The following is a 15,107-nucleotide window of genomic DNA, read 5'->3' on the forward strand; positions in this document are numbered from 1 at the left end:
AAAAATGAGGAAATTGATGCTTTTCTTTCTCTAAACATTTCTACCCTTTCCTGTCCTTCTTGAATGTTCTCCTCCCACTCATTCCAATGGTAGACAAAGGAATAAAGCCAACTTTAGCATTGGTATACTTCCTTTCCTACTCTAGAGCACATTGGGTAATGAGAAGACACAGATATGACCTGCTGATATTTTCATTTTCTCACTCAATCCAGTATGGGAATGGGAGATCTAAAACTTCTGATTCTCTCTCTCAAGAATAATAACATGGCAGCTTTAAGAGCTTTAATGAGCTCAAACTCATAAAGTGACAAGCATTCAGTACATCAATGGATGTTAAGCCCAAACCCAGAGACGACACAGTGAGATCCAATCCACTCCTTTACTTACACCTAACTGACAGAATATTGCCAAACTAAAGTTGTAAATTTCTTATTACATATATCCTGAGATTTTAGGATGTGGCTACCCTAAACCTTTTAGCCAATCGGCCACAGTTTGGGATTGTGCAATCTTTTAATCCAGGCATTCTTTCTTTCTTTCTTTCTTTCTTTCTTTCTTTCTTTCTTTCTTTCTTTCTATCTTTCATTCTTTCTTTTTTTCTTTTTTTTTTGAGAAAGTTCTGTGTTATTGAAATCCTCCTCACTTTGGGTGCCGATTTTATCACAATGGAAGAGATGAGATAGTATGATATAACCAAAAGTGAAATGGCAATACTCTCTAATACATAGGTACTGATAGCTAGGTGGGCAGATTATCCCTTACCTTAATGATAAGGCCAACATCTGTGGTTAGGGCTTGTACCCGATGGAAACTGGCAATGAGAGTGATGGGAAGGAAACCTTCAGTGTCCATTTTCCGCCTCAAGAAAAAGTCTCTTTCCAAGTTGTCGACACTGAAGTAGTATTCTCTGAAAATAGCAAGTAATGGAAACTGAAATAGTTATTTGTGTGATATGCTAAAGTACATTTCAGAAAAGTTTTTCTCAAGCATAAGAATAACTACTACGCTATCATAGCTATCATTTTCAAAACTGGTCCCATTATGTTTAAATATATTATATGGGCTAAGGAAATACTTTTTGATAATAGAAAATATGTCTACCCTAAAATAATCTCATTAATTGTATCAAAATTGTTCCAGTTGCACTGCCATACTCTGTGCCAGAGAGTACCAATTTCTTAAACTTGCCATTCATTTCTCTTTGTTATTAGCAAATTAGTAAATTTGCTGCTACTGAAAATAAAGAAAACAAATATAGAAGGAAGTAAATTCTCTTATTCCACCCTTTTTTCCTGCAAGCTAATTATCATTAGCTTGGCACATATTTCCCGATACATTTCTAAGGAGATATATTATATTACATATTGTTTATTTTTCCTTCTATATTCTCAAGTGGCTTTTGGGCATAACCCGGTCTTCTGCTGCTATCACCACTTTAAGGACCAGCCATTATTTTGAATGTTTTCAGTTGCAACAATTTTATAGAAAGGGCTTATCATTATAGGCTATGATCCTGCTGCAATAATTGCCACTTTACTCATTTTGGAAAGGGCAGCACAGTATATCTAAATAAAAGACTATTTAGCAATTTCTTAATGGATAAAATCAGTTTTCTGCCGAAGAAATAAAGTGATTTGCCAAATATCTAACAAGGCTTTTGAAAGATTGAAAAACTACTCCTAGAACCATAACTAATACATACATCTGTCGTTTGATGTAGTCTTTGAGCAGTTCTTGGTCAACACTGTAGAGCTCAGTACTACTGATATTATCAAAGTAGTAAGTAATATTACTAGTGTATTTCTGTGTACGTGTGCCATCAGAAGCATCAAATTTCCGATATCCATAATGATAATCAAAGTGAGCTGTAGAAGGAACAAGAGAAAAATAATCTTTTTAAAAACCTTTTCTTCTCAAACAAAATCTATATTGCACTGGCCAAACATAAGCAAGATGAAATGTAACAGCCAGGCAGTGGACTACTGTTTGATACTATGGCCACTGACCTGTATTGATCTACATGGTTCTATATTTTCTCCCACATTCATTTCTTCATCGAAACTAAAATATTTGAAATGGTTACCCTGAGATTTGGAATAAGGTGTCACCAATATGACATTCTGCTGATAATCCGTCACATAACTCAAAAGAATATGGCACATATTCATAATGTTACAAGAATTCAATAATGGTGAGGTATGAATAAGGAGGCTGAATTGACAACAAAAAATGACAAATGTGCTGCTAGTCAGTAAAAAGTTAAGACACAAGAATTGGGATTCCCCTAAACCTCTGAAAAAATCAGGTGTATTGTTTGGGAATGCCTGCACTCCCAAATTCAATAGTGCAATAATAATCAAATTTGCACATTTATGTTCAAAGTGCCAGCTATGACTATTTCTGAATCAGCTGTATCTTCCAACAGTCCCCATGTCTTGGTCAAAAGGCAATGCACTTAATCTGTGAAAACTCTTGAAAGGTTCCGAAGGAGGTGGAGTGATAAAAAAAAAACATGGCAGATAAGCTGTTAATCAGTGTCACATCACAGCCAAACAAAGCTAACTTATCTAGCTCACAACTCTACTGACCACAAGGATCAAAAGCTTGCTGCCTAAGGATCAAAGGTTTACTATCTGCAGAAGGATCTCTCTTATTACAAAACTAGATTTCAAAGTCCTTTTACAGTATATCTTTTCTTAGGACACCCTTGGAGCACACTTTACTTTTAATTATTAGTCATTTGCAATAAAACTGACAGGTTCTTGAAGCATTTTAAAGACTCTTTTAAGATGCTATAAAATGCTATTTTTTTCCCCTCACAATACAGGGAAGTATACTGCTCATTTGTCTTGATTGTTCAAAAAGGTATGCCAGAATCAATCATCTTAAGCTTTCCTTTTGTAATTAATAGACACCGATGTTAATGACTAGCCCAAAGTCACCTAGTGAGCTTCTAGATATGACAGTAAAATTGAACATGGGTCTCCCCAACTCTATTCTAATAGTTAATCACAACAGGAAATTAATTATTTAATTTTTAATTACACTTTGTATAATTGTGTTTTTACTGTGTGTTAATATTTGTGTATTGTTTCTACTTCTGTTATTCTTTGGTTAAAAAAGGGACTTAAAATTCAATAAAAAGCCATTAGTTTTAGAAAAGGCTTTTAATTCTTTCATCTAGGTGTACTGATTTGAACTATACTCAGTCAAAGTTTAGGACAAACAAATCAGCTCTTCTCAATTACTGACATTCATACTGGAAACAAAATGTTTTCTGCCAGTTCTTTATCTGCAGCATCACCAATATTCTGTACATGGAAGAGTGGTTATGAATATATTATACGTACAGCGAGTACCTCCTCTTCCTCTCCCTCTCCCTCGTCCCCGGCCACGTCCTCTGCCCCTGAAAGCACCACGAACTGTTGCCCCATCGCTTTTAACACTAGAAGTTTCATCATGGTCAGGCCAATTCCGTTCATGCTTGTTATCTAAATGCCATCCTGCAACAAAATAAATAGAAAGAGAAAACATGACTGAGTTTGAAACACTAAAACGACTGTGAACTGATATGTTCAGGCATCTTTAAGCAATCAGGGAAGTTAAAAGAATAATCTACTTCTATTCTTATTATATAACAGATGAAGAAGGCTTAGCTAGACATAGCATCAATGTTTGAAGGACGCTTTGCCATATAAAAAGGAATATCCTAACTGGCTAGTTATTTAGATTATACTATAAACCACGTGACAGTTTAGAATAGTCTATATGAGGACAGGAGTACATAAGATGGAAAACAAAATGTCTTGATGTTTTATATTCCAAAAGACCAATGAAATGCCAAAACATTTCAATTGGTCTGCAATAGAAACAGGTTTACAAAAACATGGAAGAAGGACTCCATGATCAAAGGGATGATTTTAAAAATTAACCTAGAGTTAAAACATATTGTATGTATAATGCCCCTAGCAAAAGATGGAACAAGCAATTAAGCAAAACCCTGGTAGCTTAGTCGTCATAAAAATAGCCACAGAACTGAGATGAGCAATCAACCAACAGATCAATAATTAATTTTTCCCTATAAAGTCCTCATTACTAGCAAAACACAAGCATAAAAATTCAAGTAGCCAGCTATTAGCTTAAGCTTATGTTTAATGAATAAGCAAAATATATGGCAATATGTCTGTGAGGATCAACAAAGAAAGCAATGCATTTTGATTTACAATCTGAAATCTTAAAACACAAGGACAGCAACACTGCTATTGCAACTTCTCCCCACAGTACTTTAAAGCCAGCAGTAAGCTCACTTATCAAGAAGTCTTATAGGCTTTTAGATCAAAATGGACTCTAGCATATGCTTAAACAACTTTATCTCAAACCTATTTCCCTTCAACTAATTTCAGCCAATGGGAGTAAACTAGAAAATTGTACCTGCTAATTTATCGGCCAGTCAGTCATCGCTCACTAACTATAATTGGGACTGGCAATTCTGTCACTAAGCCAAAAATCCTATGAGAGTGATGACCTTACAATGTCATTTCCATTTCTGTTGTTAAGTGAATCAACAGTCATTAAATGAGAAATCATGTGGCTGTGTTGGCCTTACAACAACACTTCCACTTCTGTCATTGTTAAGTGAATCATTACAGTAATAGATGAGACATGATGTCACTGCAACCACATTCTCTATTAATTCTGCTTGTGAAGATTGCAAATAGTGATCACGTGCCCATGGAATGCTGTGATGGCTGTAAATATGAGATCTAGCTTTTCCAACTGTTGTAACTTTGAACAGTCATTAAAAAAAGCAGTTAGTAAGCGAGGACTACCAAGTCACTACTACTGAAGAGGAAACTTATTTTGTCAGAACAGTCACAGTGCCCATTTGAAGCTACAAATATTTTGCTCATTTGCGTATAGAGAAGATGAAAGGATATGATAACCTAAACAATACACAACGTCTGTGTGTATTCATTTAACTACTTTCAAAAATATTCACTCATACCTTTTGATTCACTTCGGTTGTTGGAAGGATGCCGGTGCTGCTCATTTTGTCTGTTGTTACGAGAAGCGGTTTTATCCCTTGGCACTTCAGACTTCATATCTATTTGCAGGGGTACCCATTTGTGTCTACTGCCTGCAATACAAAAATTATTGCCTAGGACTAATCTTTGAAGGATGCAAATCAACATAATTCTGAAAAATGTGTGACACAAACTGCCAAAATATTTCAGACTCCTGGAACAGCAATGAATAACTGGAGATTTTAAAAAAAACAATTATGATAAGGACATCAGGATGCTGATCTAGAAACAATGTGATCTGTTATTCATGTTCTACTTTGGGAGTCCTGCAGACAGGGCCTACTGAGGAATGTATTGAAATGAAAGACTGGACCAGAATATTGTTCCTACCTTGATTCACAAAGCATGCCTTTTCTGAAGGCAGAGATTTACTTTTGTCCTATACCTGTGATAGCGAACCTATGGCAAGTGTGCCTGAAGTGGCACATGGAGCCATATCACCTGGCACACATGGCGTTGCACATTCCTCTTCCGGATTTCTGGCACGCATGCGCACAGGACAATCAGCTGCCCTTTGTGCGTGCATCAGTGCTGGAAACCGGAAGAGCTGGTCTTCTGTTTTCTGGCCTGAGCATGCGTGCCAGCCAGCTGATCGGTGCATGCGCATGTGCGGCAGTAATCTGAAGACTTGCTGGCAGAAGTTCATTTTCCAGCACGCACATGCCCCCTGGGCAGCTCCTCTTCCGGGTCGCAGCCTAGGCAAGCCCACTCCATTTTCAGCATTCGGTGCTGCCTGTGCGCACTCCCTTTTCCGCACTTGGTGCCGAAAAGATTCGCCATCACTGTCCTATACCTTTTCTTACTATGAGAAAAAATAATAAATGGTTGCTATAGTAAACAGATATTGACTACGCAACAAGATAATGGATCAGCATGGGGGGAAAGTGACCAAGTTATATATTTCTAATAGACTGAACTTACTGTGATAAGATTTTAAATGTTATTGTTTCATGATAATAGAAAACTATTTCTCAGTACTAGAAGTGGTCCTCGGTCAATAGCCACTTATTCAGTGACTGATTGGACTTACAATAATAGCATTGAATGAATGGTGCTTACAACTGGTCCTCAAAAGTTCCAGCCATTGCAGCATCCTTGTGGTCGTATGATTGTACACTGGGCACTTAAGTCTATTGCAAATGTTGCAGCATCCTGCGGTTACCATTTGCCGACTTCCTGAAACCAAAGTCAATGGGGATGCTAGCAAGAAGTATAAATGGTGACAAGACAGCCTTGCTTAAGGATGGCAACCAGAAAGTACAGCATAATTAAGCTACATAATCATGTGATTCCAATTAGAAAGCAACCAGGATGTTGGAAACCTAACACCTTTTTTACCTAGATTCAAACTTTGCTCCATTTCTTTTTCATGTGCGTGCAAATATTTTTCCTGCAACCTTTTTGTGCTGTTACTGTTCTTACAAAAAACAGAAGGAAGGAAGCTTTGCTTTTAGATTTCATTTTTGCATGTTAACATTTTTCTCTGCTGATTATCTCTGTTAATTCTTTGAAAATTCCACTTCAAAGAAATAGACATTTTTATGATTTCTAGGTAACATCTGAAGAATCTGAATCTGAAGAAACTGTATTTGAAATTGGAATGATTCAGTATGAGGATTACTTCTGATGCTTACACAAAACATTTTTGTTGAATGCTAGATTTATAGATCACTGCAATCACATGTAATTTAATATGTTTTATTTTCTGTTCTACAGTCAGATTCAAACCCTTTTTCAGCTCTGACTTTTTTATTAGATGACCATAAGCCTATTATTATTTCAGCACAATATACTTCAGAACATTGTTGTTGTAATGTTAAAGTTCATTAATGTTATCTTAACAACCACAGCTTTATTTCTGATTTTAAAAAACTTGTATTTTGCACAAAAAATGAACACCTGGGGAGGAAGATTCCTCCTCTCATTATTAAATAAAAAATTTCCCTAATGTTAATGTCCACACAGGCAATGAAGTATATAGTCATTAATTCCTAATGCACTGGAACTACAGTCCTCTTTATCAATACAGAGCCCTGCCAACCGCAATGCTGATGGAAAGTCTAGAGTTGCCATACTAATACATCTGCTAAGAGCCCAAAGACAGTCTTTTCTCACCCTTTTTCTTCTGAGCCAATTTCTGGTTGTCATCATCTCCATTTTTCTCTTCTCCTGATTCATCGGATCGAGTTTTCATGTTCTCTTTGCCATCACTTCCTTCCCCTTTCTCCTGCTCCCTCATACTTTTCTTAATATGAAGTTTCCGTAGAGATTGGGATTTTTGTGACAACTGCTGGAAATGATAGATGAGACCATTTAAGGTACAGGAAAAGATAATCACAAATAACTTAGCAAAGTAGCAATCCTATCTACATTCTTACCTCATGATATTGGTTTATATATATTTATTCCTATGTGGAGCCATTAACACCTTCAATAATATCATGTAGCTTGGCTTGAAGTCAAGTACATTACTGCAATTATAAAGCAGTAGTTTGTTCTCAAAAACCAGTATTTTTTTTTTTAAAAAGAGATTATTTGCAAATTAGAGGGGAATGTGCATACTTGAAACACATACATTACAAAAGCAAGGCTTTCTCCATAGTTTCTAAATCGTTTTGAAACCTAATAACAGCCACATTTCGTCAATGAAGAAAGAGGCAGGAGACAAAGACAAAGAAAGTCTGAGAGCATTTTACAAAGTTGTAAAACTGACACTCTGTAAAGCTGCCAAAACAAAAGAAAGTCCAAAGCAAGAAATATGCTTTAAGCACTTTTGCATTCATGTTCTACTCCCAGGTATCTGTCACATCCACTCTGACGAGAGCCAAGAACATATTGCCAGTTTAAGAAGTTCAGTTTCTTAACCCACTTTTTTGACGGCAATTTCATCAATGTTGCCACATAATAAGCACATCATCTTTTCTTCACTTTGGCTAGGTTTTAGAATGAGTTCCAGGCTCCTGTCCCAGAATAGCATTGCTGAGCTAGGGATAATGGTGGGCCGGGAAACCCTAAAAGGAAATCCTATGCCTGGAACCTGTAATGAGCTATTCCTGGCCTCCTCCTTAAGCACAGAGCTAGCACCCCCCAAAAGTGTTGCTCAAACTGAACTTTAAGTTCTGTAATTGGGAACAATAGTGCCTATATTGAAGCATGAGGAGAGATTCCTGCAGTTTCCCTTCATTCTCTCCTCCCTTCATACCCCTATGCCCAGGTAAATCTCTGACTATAATTAAATGGATAATTTTTAAATTATCTATTATGCTACTTTTGATACGATGCATACTTGAAGATCAGCAAGAATCTAGATCAGTAAAATGTAAGATGTATCTACTTTGTTCCTCTTCTGTCAATGCATGTACAATGCACTCACATGTGTACAGTTTTCTAAACTCCAACTTCTCTTCAAATTAATTTTAATAATATAAGAGATTTTTTAAGTTCAACTGATTATCTTCCTTTTGTGACATATTTGGAAATTCTCTAAAAGAACATTGAAGGCATTTATATACCAAGGAATTCCATATGGGAAATATGCAAATAAAAGATTGGAATATAATTCAAATATATCCAAACTATATGTACAAAGAAACTTGATGGATAAAAAGTTATTCAATTTGTGAGGACCTCTAGTGGTGATTTCTTTTTTGGATATGCGAGGAGTACTTACATATACCACAAGAAAAAGTCTTCACCCAAAAGTTTACAATAAAAAACAGGAAAATGAAAGTAAAAAGTGCTATTTATTTTAAAGAAAAAATAATCAAGGGAAGGAAAAACAAAAATACTGAATAAAGGATGGTACACAGAATGATAAGCTTCTTCATTTCATTTTAAGCTCTATGTTGTGTGAGCATCTTTTCCTTTTTACCTAGTGAATGTAGAAGCCTCTTAGCCATCCAGAAAGCTGTAAGAACTTGTGCTTCATCCAAAAGTCAACCCAGAAAAGAGTTGAGTTTAGGACATGTGTAGTGCAGTGGGATTGTTATGGTGCCTGATTAGAATATGATGGTTTTTAATTTGGGTATGTGATAAGAGAACAGTTTACATTTATTATAGGGGTTTAATTTATTTTAACTGCCCACAGTTGCCATATAAACCTTTTAAAGACATACATATACATGTATATATGTATTTGCACGTTTTTCCATCTGCATGTCTCTATATTATAATTTACCCATTATGTACATTTAACAGCCAAAGCCCCAAGAACAATGGCCAGTTTTGGGCATCCTCTCTCCTAGAATGAAATGAAAAATATCCACTATTGGATATAAGCTGTACTGAATAATATGATGTAGGAGCAGCAGAAGCTACTTAAATATTATTTTATTATAGTTTTTTGAATATTTGCTGATTTGAAGAGTTGTTTGATAGCCAAATTAAGTATCAGTAGTAGTAGATGGTTACAATTATCAACAATAACAAGACAAAAATAACATAAAATCGACACATCCAACATAATAGAGAAATATCTTCCTTTTAGAAGATACTCATATTTTATTTTAATCAAATAGCATCAACCAATAAGCAAAAAAAAATTATGAAAATGAAATAGGAATTCATAGATATTTTAATAAGCCGCTTCTTAGATAAGAAACACCCTTCCTAAACAACAGAATTTATTGAGTTGGAAAATATTCTTCATTCAGCAACTCCATCAGTTCACTAGCAGGCTAAGCAGATGTGACTTCCCTCCCCCAAATCAGAATATGTTCTTACCTGTATACTCTTGTGAGCTATTTCTCCTGGTGTTGGCCAATTTGTAGCATCCCCAAAGTCACCAACCTGATATAGTAAACAGAGAATACAGAAACAAGTTACCTTCTGTAAATTCAACTTTTGACTGTCTATACATGTTCAGATTTCAATATCTACTATTTCTATTCCTTCTACTGGCAGTTCAGATGTGTAATACTATTGTAGAGCATTCCAACCAGGTACAGACACCGTAATACTATATGTGCTTTATTTGGTACTCTGTGATACAGACAGCCAGAATTTTTAATTTTAAAATTATGAAAAATATCTCCCGATCCCTCCGGAGGACCTCCAGTCCTACCACAAATTTCTTTCTGTTTCAGGACAGGTAATGAATCAAGCACATCTACTTTACTATCTTTACACTTCATGTAGAGCTTATCTGTTTCTTAAGTTTCATTACCTGAAATGTATGTAACTTCTCCTTCATAAGTTTTAATTTCCTTTTTTGTGAGATGTCATTTAGTTGATTATTTTGAAAAAGTGAGCGAAGGCAAAACTGGTTTCCCCTTTATGAACATTATTGTGGCCTCTGTATATGCCTATGTTTCTATTGTAGGGTTTATTTTAAAAATAAAATAAAAACAGTAATGCTATATTTTAATTTTTTATTCTAGTATTTTTACACAACTTACCGATGGCTCCATGGGAAACAATGTAAAATACATTTAATAAATTCAAGATTTTTTTTTTCCCAGACATAGTGCCACCTGGTGAGCATTCTGATATTTACACAATAGCAATAGACAATCTTCCAAGTCATTTTGAGTTACATTGCAAAACAAGAGGAGCTAATTATTTTCCATAGACTAGACTAGACATTTGGCTTATATGTAATTATAAATTGACTAATCGTCAGCGACAAATTCTGTATCATTACTACATATACACAAAGAGAGAAGATCTCACTGTTACTGTTCATTACTCAAAGCCAATGCAACAGACCACAAAAGTGAGACCAGCTTCCTGAATATATAGAATAGTTTAAATCCAGTATGTTTTCCTGCTTGATTCATCTACTTTTCCCCTTCTGAGTATTTCTTCCACGCACAGCTGGGTGGGGAAAGTTTAATGGGAGCCACCAGTTTATTTACAAATACTTAATGACTTGCATCAGGAGCAAAGAAAAGTTTCAAAAATGCAAAGAATTAAATGGATCCTTAAGATGACAGCATCACAAAAAAGATCAGTAAAGAAGAATTAACCTTGGCCTACAGAACACACCAAAAGTTTCCAGTGCATCAAGAAATTGGAATGCAGGGAATGGGCGGGTCTAGACGTCGCAACGACACGACATGCAATCTTGGGGCTCCAAGATTGCTGTCGATATCTCTGTTGCTGGAAGATCCTTTTGGATCTAAACCGTTGTGAAGGAACGGTGATAGAGAAGAGCATGTCCTGCTGATCTCAGGGATATAGCAAAGTCCCTGATCGATCCAGGAGAAAGCTCTTTTTGCCGGCTTCAAGAGAAGCAGTCAAAATGGCTGCAGAAGGTTGGGACAGTCCCCTGAAACGGAAGCAGTACAGGAGAGACAGTGTGTCGAAATGGTGAGAAAAATCCTTATTATTAGAGAAGAGAACACCCAAAAGACTTAGTTAAAATAAAATTGAAGACAGAAGAAAGTAAGCGGTGAATTAACACTGGTTTAAAACTATCATGCTATCTTTTTCACTTTAATTTTGTTTGTTTTCTATGGATGGACTTTTTACAAACGCCTCTTACTTTTAAACTGGACTAGTCTTTTTTTCCCTTCTTCCGCTATACTTCTTCCATTTTTTGTATTTGTGGATTAAAAGTTTCTTTACTGACAAGGCTCGGCTAGATCGTAATCTTTAAACAATTTTTTTTCTTGTGTTCCGAGTTTGGAGTTTAGAAAGAGAGGCAAAAACAGAGGGAAAGAATGTAACACTGCCATCTAGAGGCTAGAGTCTTGGTAACTTCTGATAATACAAAGCTATTGGCTTTGTTTACTGAAAGGGTCAATGCTATACAGGTGTTTCTTTGAAGGAAAGAGAAAGCTTTGACCTGAAAAACTTTACTGAATTGGTTTGAAACCTAACAAAAGCCTTGGATGTTTTAGTGGGAGTGTCGATAACCTGGAAAAATGGTCCAATATGAAGAAGAAAAGGGACTAACATTGCAAAGAATTATGCTAGAAATTCAAAAAGTCTTAATAATCACAGAGAGAATTGAAAAGAGACTTTAAATTATAGATCAAAATACAGAAAGTATGGAGGGAAGAGTTGAGAATACTTATAAAACAACGATGAAATTTGAGGACAGAGTTCAAAAAACCACAGACACATATGAAAGTGATAAGAAAATTGTTGACACTGATGGCAAATTGAGAGTGGAGGGAAATGATAAGTGCAAAATATGGAAAGGAGAGATCGATGAATTGGAACTCTATCTCAGATGTCAAAATATAGATGAAGAACAGAAACAATGAGAGTAATTTCGGCAGAAGCACCAGCAATAACAAAAGTCAAGCTAATGAAAGGAACAGATAGAGGGTTTCGAATCTTTATAAGATATGCAATGAATAACAAGTTGTCAAGAGAAGTCCACATAAGACTTATGAAGAAAATACTTAGGATACAGATTCTACAAATGGCAAGAGATATTGGACTGCACTATTTCTGGAAGGATACAAGATGATGAAATGAAATGTCACAATAAAATTTAGTTAAATGTATTTACATTTTTAGTACTATGTATAAGACAAAGTAATAATAGTTAAAGATAAATAATTCTATATAGAATAGACTATAAAGATGTAATATCATTGGATGATTTCAGAATGATATAATGAAACGCCATAATATAAATTTACTTCAAATTTAACATGTTTCATATAAAAAGGATGTAATAATAGCTATGCTTAATGGATGTTTAATAATTATAACAATTTGTATACATGTATATTGAATTGATGATACTAATAATGGAAAAAAACATGGAATTGAAAATTATTAGAGAATGTTATCCATGCTAAAATAATAGAATGATTTAGAATAGGATATAAAAAATTCTTTATTATTGGATATATTGAAGATGATATAATGAATCATTATAATATAAATGGATACATATTTAGAATACCTTGTTTAAAATGGAGTAACAATAGTGATAAGCAAACAAATGAAGTATAATAATAATGTATACAAATATATTTGATTGACAATGTGACTTTTGATAAAGCTCAAGTGATGACTATGGAAAGGACACAGAAAGACCTTGTAACCAATCGACACACTGTATGCTGTTGAAGAGGTTTTTATATTATATGTCTTGTGTGTTTGTGTTTGTTTGAAAATAAAATTTTTTTTTTAAAAAAAATTGGAATGCAGGGAAGAAATTGTGGTCAAGGATACAAGAGCACAAGAATGGTAATCACAATTAATAATGCCTGTAATGACTTCTCTCCTTACACAAGACACAATACAATCATGAGTAAAAGAGCCAAACTAGCATGTATAACCAAACCCTGATTGAGCATAGAGGAGGATACACCCCCCCAACACAGAAATTAGGCCTTGTGAGATTCAAGTATGGCATCAGATGTGATCCTATGATATGGATGGAAGAGTGACTGTCAGTATCAGGGAGAATCCTATGGCTTTCAGGGATGCTGCACCATAGCTATCTGAATGAAAACCCTGCTTGTAAAATTGGACTTGAAGGATCATTTGGGATTACTGCTTCCCTGATACAGCTGCTTGATTCTGTGGCCAAGTTGGCAGCAGAATTTTCTAAATTCATAAACTTGAGACACTTCAACCTGACTTTTCTAGGCATGAAATTGAACATGGCTCAGAATTCAGGGCCATTGTGATGACAATAGGCCTGACCTACAGCTGTGATCATGAATGTGTTTTTTGTCTGGGGGCAGAGGTGATGTGATGCGATCCGATTATGGGGTAAATGGATATAATTTATTGTCATAGTGGACATCACTTTCTGTGTTGGGAGTTTTTCTGGGCTGTCTCCTAACTCAAGCAGTAGGATCTATTTTGTCAGTTCTTTGCAGATGGGTTTCAGGGGAGCCTGGGGTTTCCCTAACATTCTAGCACTTGAGGTGACTCAGGTCTTAAAACTTGGAATATTCATAACCTGGAACAAAACAATGGGCTTTGGATCAGATTGCACTGTGTGGCTGCTTCTGGTTTGTAGATCCTAGATAGCCCTTTGGGAAATAAAACAACAAAAGAAACACCTAGATTACTGTTGGAGGAAGATAAGGAGTACATCTGGCTGAACATGGGTTTTATTAAAGACTACCCGAGGGTGCCAAGAATGACAAAATACATATTCACTTGCATAATATCTGCAAACTGCCAACAGTGGCCCTGTTTAAGGTCAGTTAACTCCTCTTGGGGAGAGAAAGACTAGATAAACACCTTCAAAACTGCTGCGAGGAACATTTTTAGGCATCTGTCAAATAAAATCGTTTGAATCAGCTCTGAGCTGTACTACAGATGTTCAAGTCCAGCAGAGCTGACTAAAACAATCAGGCCTGATTATTTTGGATTAATTTAAACTTGCAGTTTCCAAAGAAATGCTCCTTGATCTCCCAGCAGCTTTCAATACAACCGATATTGGAATTGGAATTGGAAAGTTTATTTATAGGTCGCCCTTTTCCCTGGGGGGACTCAGGGCGGCTTACAATTCATGGGGAGGGGAATACAAACAGTGAGACATAAAACAATACATAATTAAAAATAGAACACAACATTCATCATTCGGGTGGGGATGGATTACAATCTAACCCCAGGCCTGACGGGATAGCCAGATCTTGAGGGCTGTGCGGAAGGTCTGGAGAGTGGTGAGGGTACGGATCTCCACGGGGAGATCGTTCCAAAGGGTCGGAGCTACTACCGAGAAGGCTCTCCTCCGCGTAGTCGCCAGTCGACACTGACTGGCAGATGGGATTCGGAGGAGGCCTAATCTGTGTGATCTAATTGGTCGCGAGGAGGTGATTGGCAACCGATATGCTGTTGGGAGAGGTCATTCAACATCAAGGGGCCAGATACCATCCATATTCTGATGAGACTCAACTATACATCTCCACCCTGACTCAATAAAGTGATGTATCAAGATGTTTTCTCAGTGTCTGGTGGTTGTGCGAGCCAGGATGAAAAGGAATAGTTACAAGTTCAATTCTGGTGAAACTGAACTAATCACTTCATCTTTGGCTCTGATCAAGGTAGCACCCCCTACCAGAACTAGTTCTGTTCTACTCTTGGGGAGCCTCTTACACT

At 36.1% G+C, this 15,107-nt stretch overlaps 1 protein-coding gene across 3 annotated transcripts in view; it reads right to left on the reverse strand.

The window, feature by feature from the left end:
* The window catches only part of LARP1 (La ribonucleoprotein 1, translational regulator), a 96,348-nt gene that overhangs the window by 23,845 nt on the left and 57,396 nt on the right, over nucleotides 1–15,107 (reverse strand). For 2 of the 3 annotated variants that reach the window (XM_087709412.1, XM_087709414.1), the window contains exons 3-8: nucleotides 9,807–9,872; nucleotides 7,200–7,374; nucleotides 5,006–5,137; nucleotides 3,351–3,503; nucleotides 1,703–1,865; nucleotides 763–907 (exon numbers count right to left, since the gene is read on the reverse strand). In XM_087709412.1, the coding sequence (XP_087565538.1) occupies nucleotides 763–907; nucleotides 1,703–1,865; nucleotides 3,351–3,503; nucleotides 5,006–5,137; nucleotides 7,200–7,374; nucleotides 9,807–9,872 (834 nt within the window). The remainder of the gene's footprint in view (nucleotides 1–762; nucleotides 908–1,702; nucleotides 1,866–3,350; nucleotides 3,504–5,005; nucleotides 5,138–7,199; nucleotides 7,375–9,806; nucleotides 9,873–15,107) is intronic. The other variant, XM_087709413.1, reaches the window with a different exon arrangement.

The sequence above is a fragment of the Thamnophis sirtalis genome, unplaced genomic scaffold, assembly GCF_051295495.1.
Source record: "Thamnophis sirtalis isolate CommonGarterSnake01/CBP01778 unplaced genomic scaffold, rThaSir2_p1.2 scaffold_3, whole genome shotgun sequence".
NCBI classification, from domain to species: domain Eukaryota; kingdom Metazoa; phylum Chordata; class Lepidosauria; order Squamata; family Natricidae; genus Thamnophis; species Thamnophis sirtalis.